Raw genomic sequence first — 12,199 nt, 5'->3', positions numbered from 1 at the left:
CACCTGCCATTACTGGCAGAGTTCCTCAAAAACAGACTTAAACCTGTTAGAGCCTCAAGACGTTAACTTGTATCTTGAAGTCTTCCTAAGATCTCACCATAGTTTGGTTTCAGTTCTAAAGAGTATCTGTTTGTCTTGAGCATTACAGCCTTTGCAGCTTTAAACCTCGTGAACTCTCTTCAAGACAATTCAGACCTGTCGGTTCCCTTTCCTCAAGAAAGGGGTTAAAATACAACCACATGGGGTTGTTCAGAGGGTTGATCAACTTTGGTGCAGTGTGTCAGGTTCATAGCAAATTCTCTGCATAAATGGCAGGTCCTGGTAATTATGAGGGGCCGTCAGGGGCTGGAGAATGAAAAGCAGCATTTGAATCTCCCCCTGCTCCTTAGGGAAACAACCTCAGGGCGGTTGCTATTCTCTACAAATCAAGCAGTTACTACTGGTTCAACTCTGACTCACCGTGACCCCACGTGCATGTCAAAGCACAGCCATGCTCCTTGGGGCTTTAACAGCTGATTTTCCAGAAGTGGGTTGCCAGGCCTTTCTTCCAAGGCACCACTGAGTAAACAACCCTCCAACCATTCAGTTAGCAGCCAGATGCCTTAGTCACCAGAACCACCCAGAGACTCCTAGAAATTAGAGCTCGACTTCTACTGGCTCCATCATTTCTATATAGGAGGAATTTATGTTTGATAGTGGCAACTACTTCTGAAATAGCTTGCCTCCGGAAACTCTATGAACATGGAGAAACGATGAAAGTTATACAAGTGTTCAGGTCTTTTGTTCATAGGGTTACTGTGGGTCATCTATGGCTCGACAACACTTACAACAATAACAACAACATAGAGAGAGCTCTGTTTGCTGAGTGGATAGAAAGTTATGCTACCAAGCCAAAGGTGGATAATTTCAACTTACAGCACTTGGGTCCCCTGTAGATCTAAAACAGGAACGTTAGTGATATAGAGGGTTCTGTATTGAGCCACTAAAGGAAAGGTCAGTGGTTCAAATACACTAGTCATTTAGTCAGGGAAAGATGAGGCAGTATCTTCCTGTTACAGTTTACAGCCTTGGAGGGTCATCAGGAGTCTGAATTGTCTTGATGGGCGAGGGTGAGTTTTAGAGCGAGCTCTGGAAAGACAGGGCCATGGTGGGCATAATTCAATGCTGACTGGTTTTATAAAATATAATGAATAGGAATGATTGTATGAACTACAATGTGGATGAGGGATAGTGTGAAACACAAAGTATAAAGACTTTGTAAGCAAACCAAAATAAACTTTTTTTAAGAGCATAATGCTTAAGGCAAACAGATAATCTTTAGCACTGACATGAAACTAGTTGGTCTTAGGAAGACATCAACAACATAAAATCTTTCAAAAAGAGACGGCAGGAATGATGAGAACCGCGCCAGCGGGTAGCTCTGATGATCTAGGTTCATGCAGCGGTCACACTCACTGTGGGCTCCGAGTTAGCAGGACAGCTGCTCCAGTACACCAGGGAACAGCTCACACAGATGCCCTGGAAGGAAAGACACTGGTCAGTACAGGCGTCCCTTTAAGATGGAGTGGAGGACACCACATCTCTGGTCAGAAGCTACCCTCCCTGGTTTGGAAGCCTTTAATCCATTGCCGTGGAGAAGATCCTCCCTCATGCTGACCCATGTGTACAGAATAAAGCTGTTCCAAAGGGTTTTCTTGAATGGAATCTTCAGAAGTAGAGGAAGATGGACAGTAATAGCTAATGGGAGAGCCCAGATTGGAACTCAGGTGAAATGAGGAAAATCAGGGCTAACGTCCTTTAACTGCAACATAGAGTGTACATAGCTTGAGTGTTGGAAAACTAGATATTGTGAAAATGAAATGGAACACATGAACATTGACGTTCTAGGCAATTGGTGAGATGGGATGGACTAGCCTTGGCCACACCGAAGCAGATAATCACATGGTATACTATGCTAGGAATGAAAAACAGAAAAAGAATGTTGCATTCATAATCAAAAAGTCAATTTCAAGTTCTATCCTGAGGTAGTGTTGTGAGTGATAGGATATTATCCATATGCATACAAGGAAGACCTGTTAATACAACTATTTTAAAATATACACTCCTACATCTACAGTTGTAGAGGGAGAAACTGAACATTTTTACCATACTTGCAGTCCAGAATTGACCAAACATGCAATCAAGATCTGTTAAATGATAATTGGAGCCTGGAATGCAAAAGCTGGAAACAGTGAAGAAGGAACAATAGTTAGCATATAGGGGCTGGAAGACAGAAATGAGGCTGGAAACAGAATGATCAATTTTTTATTTTCAATGATTTATTCATTGCAAATGCCTATTTTAAATAAACGCAAATGGCAACTTTACCCATGAATCTCGCTTGATGGTCTGCATAGAAATCAGATTGGCTACGTCTGTGGAAGAAATTGTTGGAGAAGCTTAATATCGGCAGTCAAAAGAAACCTACCGACTGGGAACAAACATTTGGCAATACCATCTCAGGTAAGAGTATCATAATGAAAGTTTATCAAATACTCCTGGGCCTCCACAAGAAAAAGACTGATAACCCAATTACAAAATGGGCAAAAGTCATGGAAAGAATTTTCACAGAGGAAGATATTTAAATGGCAAAGAGACACAAGAAGAAATGCTTCAAATCATTGGCAATAAAAGAGATGCAAATCAAAACCACAATGAGGTACCATCTCACTCCAGTAACAATGGCAGAGTTTAACAGAGCAGCAAGTTATAAATGATGGAGAGGATGTGGTGAGAAAGTAACTCTTATACATTGTTGATGAGATTGTAAAATGGTACAACCATTTGGAAGGCAGTTGGTTGCTTCTTCAACAAGCCAAACATAGAAGTTCCATTTGACTTAGCAATTCCACTACTTGGAATATACCCTGGGAAAATTACAATTTAGGCACAAATGGAAACTTGTACACCAATGTTTCATATTAGCATTATTCACCATCACAAGAACATGGAAACGGTCCAAACGTCCAACCACAAATGAATGGATTGAGAGGTTATGGTATACTTACACAATGAAATACTATATAACACACAGGAGCAATGATTTTGTGAATTATTACCTAACTTGGGAGGGACTGGAGAGCATTATGCTGAGTGAACTACCTCAGTTCCACAAGGACAAATATTGTATAAAACCATTATTGTAGAATGAGTATAAGGATCCAAGGCAGGGGGAGGGTATTTTCAGAGCAATGAGGATGTGCCTGGGGAGGGGGGATTAATCATGGAGTCGTACAATTTAATGGGGGGGGCAGTGAGGGAAAGTGGAAGAATCTGTTCTGGAAAACAATGTATTCAAATTTTGAAAATTCTATAATTTATAAATTTTATATAATAAAAGAGAAAAAAAAGCTCAAATTGTTGAAATGTCTATCATGAAAAATAAAACAGAGATGTTGTCAAATGTAAAAAAAACAAAAACAAACCCAAAACCAATAGAAAAAAAACAAACTAGGCAAGGGCCGAACTTGGGTTGGACCATCAATTACTCATGAGCAAGTGCAAATTGAGGCCAAAGAAAATGAAAACAAGTCCATGAGAATGAAAACGTGATCTTGAATCTATTCCATCTGGATTTCAAAATCGTCTTAAGAATAGGTTTGAAGCATTAGATACCAGTGATCAAAGACCAGATGAGTTATGGGATGATATTAAGGATATCATCCATGAAGAGACCAAAAGATCATTATAAAGACAGAGGAGACAGAAAAAAAAACCCCACAAAACCTCCAAATAAATGTGGTCTGAAAAACAGTGTATTTGAATTTTATAAATAAATTAGTGTAATTAAAAAAAAAAAAGAAAAAGGGACTCTGGAAAGAATGACTAGAGCTTTGGGAAGAAAAAAAAAAAAAAGGAAAACATGCCAAAGAGCTGAACTGAAGAAGATTTCAAATGGCGGTTAGAGAAGGAAATAAAAATTTTGGAATGTGTAGAGAACTGGAATTGGAGAATAAAAAGGGAGGAACTTGTTCTGTGTTTTCCAAGCTAAGTATATTTAAGCCTCGAGTTACAGTACTGAAAGATGCTATGCGCAATATATTCAATGTCTCAGGAAGCATTAAAAGAAGATGGAGTCATTGTGCAAGAAAGAACTGACTGACATTGAAGAATTTCAGAAAGGATGGGCAGTCTCTTCCTTTGTGATTAACTGCCTCTGAATAGCCGCTGGAGTGTCAGTTATGGGTCAGTTCCAACTTGATGGTACACCACAACCACAACAAACAAGAAATCATAAGAGCAGGAATCAATAGTAATGAAGGAGGAAGTGGAAGCTGCATGGAAGGCATTTGCAAAAAAAAAATAAGGCCTCAGGGATCTATGGGATGCCAATTGACTTGTTTCAATTAACACTTAAAGCCCTGGATGCGTTCACCAGTCTATGCCAGGAAATTTGGAGAACAGCTATCTGTCCACTGGAAGAGTCCATATTTGCTCCCATTTGCAAGAAAGGTAATTCAATAGAATGTGTAAACTATTGAAAAATATCATTACTATCACATGCAAGCAAACTCCTTTCGAAGATCATAAAAAAAAATAAATGGCTAGCACAGAACTTCAAGTAGCATTTAGAAGAGGCCATGGCACCAGGGGTATCATTGCTGATGTCCAGTGGATCTTGGCTTAAAGTAAAGAATACCACAAGAATGACTATTAATGTTTTATTGATTGTGAAAATGCATTTGACTGTGTGGATCACAACATGCTATGGACAATATTGAGAAGAATGGGAATCTCGGAGACTTAATTGTGCTCATGAGAAACCTACCTGGACCAAGAGGGTGTTATGTAAAGACAGCAAGGAAACATTACTTGGTTTAAAATTAAGAAGGAAGTGAGTCAGGTTTGTATTCTCTCCTCATACCTATTCAGTCTATATGCTGAGCAAATTATTCGAGAAGCTGGACTCTGAAGAAGAATGTGGCATCAAGATTATGAGAAGTGGGATACTCCTCAATAACCTGCTTTATGCAGATGACACAACCTTGATGCTGAAAGGTAGGAGGACTTGAAGCATTTGTCCCAGAAGATAAAAAAAATTTAGCCTTCAATATGGATTGCATTTCCATGTCAAGAAAACAAAAATTCTCACCACTGGACTTAGCAACATCATGATAGATGGAGAAGAGATTGAAACTGTCAACAACTTCATCTTACTTGGATCCAGAATCAATATGCCCTTGGTACTGGCAGTCAGGAGATCAGGAGATGTAGTGCACTGACAAAGTCTGCAGTCAGGGACCTCTCCAAATTATTGAGGAGTAATGATGTCAGTTTGAGTACAAAGGTGAGTCTGATTCAGGCTTTGGTCTTTTTTACTATTTGCTATGCATCTGAGAGCTAGATAATGAATAAAGATGACGGAAGAAGAATTAATGCCTTTGAGCTCTGGTATTGGAGGAGAGTACTGAAGCTCCCATGGACTGCCAAAGAACAAACAAATATGTCTTGGAGAAAGTGCAGCCAGAGTGTTTCTTGGAGGTGAAGATGATAAAGCTTCCTCTCACATACTGGGGCATGTTGCTAGGAGAGGCTCTTTTTTGGAGAGGAGCATAATGCTTGGGAAGGTGGAGGGTTGGCAAAAGAGAGGACCCTCAACCTGGTGGATTGACATAGTGACTGCTGCAATAGGACCTAATGTGTCAGAAAGTGTGAGAATGGCACAGGATAAGACAGGGTTCAAATCTGTTGTTCATAGGTTTGCTATGGGCCATACTCTATTCAGTGACACCTAACAACACAACAATCTTGAGGAATTTGCCAGTCCTTTGTTTTCTGCAGCACTGCTGAAATGGACTGGAACCACCAGTCTTTAGGTTAGCTACTCATTACTTTCAAGTCAAAACTAACTTGTAGCTCACCCTCCGTCACATTTCTGAGGCTGTAAATCACATGGGAGAAGACTGTCCATCCTTTTCCCTCAGAACACTGGCCAGAGAGTCTTGACCTTTGGATGAGCAGAACAAATCCCTACAGACTAGGCCACAGAGCTGTTTGTACCCTCCAGGAATTTCATTCCAGTAACAGACTCAATCAAAATCATGCAGGGAAGAACAATTTGACTTTAGATCTACATTTTAGGTCTACAAGAATAAGAAAAAGATGTCCTTCTAAATTCATACTCGAAAATTTTTTCTGGTCTCACCAGCATTCTTGTGGTTGCAGTTCAGGACTCTATCTTGATCACATCATTTGGGGAGATAGAGAAGACACTTGAATAACCTGAATGAGAACAACCTACAAGGAGGCAGGCAGTTTAGGAAGTTACCCTCAAGCCTCCCTAGACTTCCTTCCTGGAGCATTTTCAGAGCTGATTAGTGGAGAAGGTTCTGAAGGACAGGCCTCACTGTTGACCCCTTTCCCTTTCTCTTGTGCAGAGGCCATTTCCTAATATAAGTGAATTTTTGAGACAGGAGATGTGACTGCTCCCATCTGGTCTGTTTTGAGCCTCACTGCAGTTAAAGCCAGGTGATTCATGTGTCAGTGCTTCCCAGAGAGAAATATTGCCAAGAATATTTGCTGAGAATATTGCCAAGAATATTGCTGGGGAAATGACTTGGGTTTTTGCTTCTCTTAAAAAAGAGATGCTCAGAATTGAATCGTAAGCTCCAGGTGGTATCTGACTTGTCCATCCACAGCCGGCTAAAATATATCAGTCATTAGACACATTACTTGAGACTAGATCAGAGAGATTGTTGTTGTTGTGTTTCCATCAAGGTGCCTGCGACTCAGAGTGACTCTATGAAGTGACATAGTGACAGCTCTGAAGCCTGCCCTGTCCTGAGCCAGTCTCACTGACTCTGACACACCTGCTCTTAGTCCCAGTTACTGAATCACTCCATCTCATCCAAGGACTTCCTCTCCTGCTCTGGCCCTCCACCCTTCCGAGCATGATGTCCTTCTTCAAGGATTGGTCCCTCCAGGCCACGTGTCCAAAGTATCTGAGACAGAGCTACAAAATCCCAGCCTCCAAGGAGAAACTTGGTTTCATCCTCTCCAAGACAGACCTATTTGTTTTCTTGGCGGTTCATGAATGTTCAAGACTCTTCTCCAACACCACATTCTTCTTCTGTCATCCTTAGCCATTGTCCAGCTCTCTGACGCATAGCAAGTAATTGCGAAGACCATGGCCTGGATCAAGCACACCTTAGTCCCTCGACTGACATTGTTGCTTCATGAAATTTTGAATCAAAGAAACCAGCCACAAGCCTTATTCATTTCCAGCCTTTATGGCAGGAAGGAGGAGCTCTAAAAAGAAAATCTATAAAACGGGGCCATTATTCCTTGTTCAACTGTCCCTGTGTGATGTAACTTAACGATTGGTGGGTCACCCTCACTCAGTGGCTTTGAAGAAGAGAGATCTGTTTCCATAAAGAATATTGTCAAGGAAACCTATAGAGCAGTTCTACTCTGTGACTCATGGGCTTACTGTGAGTTAGTATTGATCCGATGACGTTAAAAAAGTGTTACTTGTTTGATGTCCATGTTTTAAGGACAGTGAGAGAACAATCAGGGCTATAAGTATCCTGAAAAGAAAGACTCAGAGATATTATTTCTATAACTTTGAAGTTATTGTTTCCATGGGAACCAGAAGATGCTATGGACAACAGGATTAAAAATTGGGGTACACTAACCAGAAGTGTCTGAGTCACCCAGTTGCTATGGAAACAGAAAGGGGCATTAGACAGCATATGAGCTCACAGGAAAACAGAAAATGTGATTTTTTTTTTAAAAAAAAGAACGATGGAAAGATGGTTGACCAGTTGACCAGATCATCTTGCTAAGAAAAATTCTGCTGAAAATCTCTCAAGGAGAAGAGAAGCCATGGGCCTGGAGCACATGGACCAAAATGACAGGGAGAGGGAGAGAAAGGAGACAGACACTAAGCTCTGTGGGAGGAAATAGCCTTCCTCTGGCCCCAGAACACGATGGAAATTCTCCACGGGACCTTGGTTCACAGTTGATGAGATACAATCTCCAGCTCATGTGTGTATAAGGCAGAGGCTCTTGAGGGCCAAGGTTCCCATAACAGGTGTTTCGTCTTTAGAACTGGGAGGAGTGGAACACTATCTCCTCAGGGCCCAGGTTCTGGCTGCTTGGCTGTCCTCACTTATTTTCCTAGGTCACTTACCAATTTAATCTCTCTCTTGGTTTCATCACATCTGTGAGGCAGGATTGGGATGATGGAAGGAGGTATGAGGACGCCATTCAAGGTGTAAATTCGGCCATTCTTGGCAGTAACCTCAGTTTCTCCTATTGGCACACCATTTGCAAGAATCTGTCCCTGGAGAGAAGTGATGGGTTTTTTTTATTTTGTACCAGGTAGGTCTAAATGGTGATGACCTCACTGAATTGCTTCACTTACCTAGGCAGGAGCTGCTGTTACAAGGGCTTGATTGACAGGGAAATGTGACTCTGGTCAATGAATTGTAGAAGTTATGGGTTGATTTGTGTCCCTTCAAAGTATGTTTGAGTCCTAACTCCTGGTGTTTGCATCATCATGTTTGGAAATAGCATCTTTGAAGATGTAATTTGCTAAATTGACATGTGACCAGACTGGGGGAGGGTGCACCTTAATCCGACAATTGTTTTTCTGTTTGAAGAGGATGTGAGACAGAGGCGACATGGCCATGTGAAGATGCAAACAAAGATTGCAGTGATGCATTCACAAGCCAAGTGGATGCCTGAGGAATTCCAGGGCCTAGAAATGATCTTCCCCTAGAGCTTTTGGAGTGAATGTGGCACTATTGACACCTTGGATTTGAACTTCTAGCTTTCAGAACTGTGAGGTAATAAGCTTCTACTGTTTGTGGTACTTTGTTGTGGCATCTTAGGCAAACTTGCATCAAACAAAGGGATAGTTGCCAGAAATGGGATTGGGGTAGAGGTGTGACTTCCCCATTTCTATAGTGTATTTGGATGTGACCTTGGAAAATTGTTGTGTTATTCTGTGATAGAATGAGGATTCATTCGTCTAAAAATATATGTTGGCCTTGAATGAAGAGTTGAAGATACACCAGTAAACTAACAGAACAATCTTTGGTTTATGTTCTAGTGAAGGAAGCAGAAAATGATAAATTCTTACCTCCAGTTTCCCCTTAAAGATGCATTGCCTGGACTATTCTTTATCTAAATTAATGCTAACTTTACTCTTCCTGTTGCCTAAGTACAAAACTCAACATCTTCCTTGGCTTCTTCTCTTTCTAGACCATCTTCAAACCCCCAGCTAACTCAGCTGGGCCAGCCTTCAAAATATATTCAGAATCTGGCCACTACATACTACTTCCTCATGACCACTCATTCTGCTCGGAGTAACAGCTTTCTCTGGAATGACAGTATCTTTTCTGGAGTTACAGTAACTTCCTAACTAGTCTTTCTGCTACTGTTCTTTGCTCTCTCTCCCTTCCATTATCAACACAGCAGCCAGAATAACTCCTTAGAACTGTATGTCTGCCTTTGTCGTTCTACTATTCATAATTCCCATTCCAAGTAACAAGGTCTGTTCCATGACTTCCTAGGCTCTATGTGACCTTGCTCTATCTCTCTTCCTTCTCCTTACCCTGACCACCTCTTGTACTGTATTATATCTTGGATCCCCAACACTGCTGTGATACCAATACCTCAAGTGAGTGGCTTGAAAGAACAAAATTTCTCATAGCTCAAGAGATTAGAAGTGTGAATTCATGATCCTAAAGGGAAGTTGATCTGTGTCTGTGTTATCTCCTTGAAGTCGGTATTCTTGGAGATCCTGAGCTCATATCTGTCCTGTGTTTCTATCTGCACACGGCATCTTGCCCTCTTCTGTGTCTTTGACTTTGTTCTGCTCTTTTTAAAACTTAGAAATGATTAGATTTAGAATCCATCCTACTCTGGTTATGTTGTTGTTTTAAAATGCCATTGAGTTGTAGACGACTCATAGTGACCCTGTGAACGAAAGACCTGAACACTTGTATAACTTACATCGTTCTCCACGTCCATAGAGTTTCCAGAGGCAAACTATTTCACAACAACCCCCCCTTCCATTTCCAAACACAACAACAACAACAACAAAACTCACAAACAAACCGTTTCCATGTGAGCTCACATTTATGGGTGTGTCAATTGGGATTTCATCACATATACTTGAGGGTACGATTCAGTCCGTAGCACTGAGTATTCTCCCCTTTGCTCACTCCATTCCAGCCACACTGACCTTGCCATTCCGCCCAAGAACAAACAGGCCCACTCCCGGCTCTGTACCTTTGCACTTGCTGTTCCTTCCCTCGAGATGCTCTTTCTCAGGCATTTTCTCTCATTTCCTTCAAGTCTTTGCTCAGACGTTTTCCTCCCCAGGAAGACTCTTGGGCATTTCATCTCAAATGTCACTTTCTGATACTTTCTAATCCCCTTCACGTCTTTACTGTTTTTCTCCTTAGGGCTTATCACTCTTTAACACTTGACTTCTTTTCCTTTTATTTTAATTTTTGGCCTCTTTTCCTTTCTATCCTCCAACTTACTAGAGTGAAAGTTCCATAAAACTGGGAACCTTAGTCTCTTTGTTCACTGGCTTATCTCCAGTTACTGGATACAGTCAAGATTCTCAGTGGATATTTCTAGAAATGGTGAGTAAGCATCATTGCCATCACCAATAGTGACTCAGCGAGAGACAGCTCTGTGCTATCAAGCTGTTACTAATATTACAGACTTGGAGTTTGCTCAGTTGAATAACCCTGTCTTCCTTTAGTTTCTTTGCTAAGTCATGCACTCTCCGACTTCAGGGCTTTGCACAAGCTGTCCCTTCTTCCTGAAACTCGCCTCCACTCATCTCTACCCAATTTCTTCAAAGCCTGGTTCAAATGGCATGTCCCCACTGGGCACTTCGTGATCTGATTAATTCAGACTCTTTCAGTTCTATGCTCTAATAGTTTCCTAAACTTCTTACTGGTGACACTCATTAAAATTGTAATTAGGCAACTCCCTCCTCACCTAATTGGTTATTTACCGGCTGGTTTCTCCGTTGGGATGTGAACCCACTACTTCTCCGGCACCTAGCTCAGAATTTCACATGTGGCAATTTCTTGGGAAATATTTGCTGAGAGAAGTAAGAAAATGAATGAAATAATCCAAGATTTTAAGCCGGTGCTTTAGTATAGAGGTCAGACAGTTTGATGAATAGCCACGATCAGAGCAAAAATGCATGACTGATGATACAAGCTTTCTAGCTTTTGGGTATATTGGATAGTACAATACATAGATTCTTCACTTACATTTGTGGTTGTATTAAACTGTATGATCTGGTTGGCCAGGGTTCTGATGTGAGGGGTTGAAATGAGAGTAGCCACGTCCAGCTGAAATGAGAACCACAGACAAGGCCTTTTAGAGTAGGATATAGATCTCTGATTTCTTAGCCTTTGTCAGATAAAAAGAACCTTCTAGATAATGAAATAAATAATGAACACTTTGATCTCATGAAGTTTTGTGGCTTTGAAGGTTCCTTGTATCATAGTTATTCATGGTTAAGGGTTTGATTAGAGCCCCAGATAGTATACAGTCATCATACTTTTTATAGCACAGAAATACTGGATTTTAAGGCCAGATCCTGTATCTGGAAAGTAGAAAAAAGGCAGGAGACATGGGACTCACCTGGGCGAATGCGACAATGTGATATCTGACGAGTTCCAGAAGCTTCTGAGATCCCTGCAAAAGAACCAACATGCTTGTTTGGCCAATGTTGTTATTACCATTGAGTCAGAACCAACTCATAGCTGGCCCTCCAGTGGGTTTTCAGAGGCAGTAAATTGCACGGGAGGGGATTGCCCGTCTTTCTGCTGTTGGGCAGCTGGTGGATTCAAACCGTGCTCCTTTGAGTTGACAGGACAAACCCTTACCACCATAGTCTGTGTACTCAGTGCACAAAAGACAATATCCAACACCCCCCCCCCACATCAATAGGAGTTTCCTCAAATTTTCTTTTATAAAAAAACAACAACATAATCCCTCTCTTAGGAGATCTCATGTAAGAGAAATCTCATTCAAAAAATGGCTGCTCTGTGGCAGGCTCGGGTATGAAAACATTGTATGTACCATCTCATTTCATCCCTCAGAGAGCCCTGGGAGATGAACACTTTTTTTTTTTGTCCCGGTCACTGATTTCACATGCAAGCAAGATTTTACTGAAGAT

General features: G+C 41.2%; 1 protein-coding gene across 1 annotated transcript in view; it reads right to left on the bottom strand.

Annotated features, from left to right (window-relative positions):
• The window catches only part of STAB2 (stabilin 2), a 251,479-nt gene that overhangs the window by 145,827 nt on the left and 93,453 nt on the right, over positions 1 to 12,199 (bottom strand). Inside the window, exons 16-19 of the mRNA XM_006888578.1 lie at positions 11,662 to 11,715; positions 11,286 to 11,366; positions 8,171 to 8,323; positions 1,456 to 1,518 (exon numbers count right to left, since the gene is read on the bottom strand). Of these exons, the coding sequence (XP_006888640.1) occupies positions 1,456 to 1,518; positions 8,171 to 8,323; positions 11,286 to 11,366; positions 11,662 to 11,715 (351 nt within the window). The remainder of the gene's footprint in view (positions 1 to 1,455; positions 1,519 to 8,170; positions 8,324 to 11,285; positions 11,367 to 11,661; positions 11,716 to 12,199) is intronic.

Source organism: Elephantulus edwardii, unplaced genomic scaffold (genome assembly GCF_000299155.1).
Source record: "Elephantulus edwardii isolate Elephantulus edwardi_28Jun2011 unplaced genomic scaffold, EleEdw1.0 scaffold00068, whole genome shotgun sequence".
NCBI lineage: Eukaryota > Metazoa > Chordata > Mammalia > Macroscelidea > Macroscelididae > Elephantulus > Elephantulus edwardii.
This window is presented reverse-complemented; position numbering and strand designations above follow the sequence as displayed.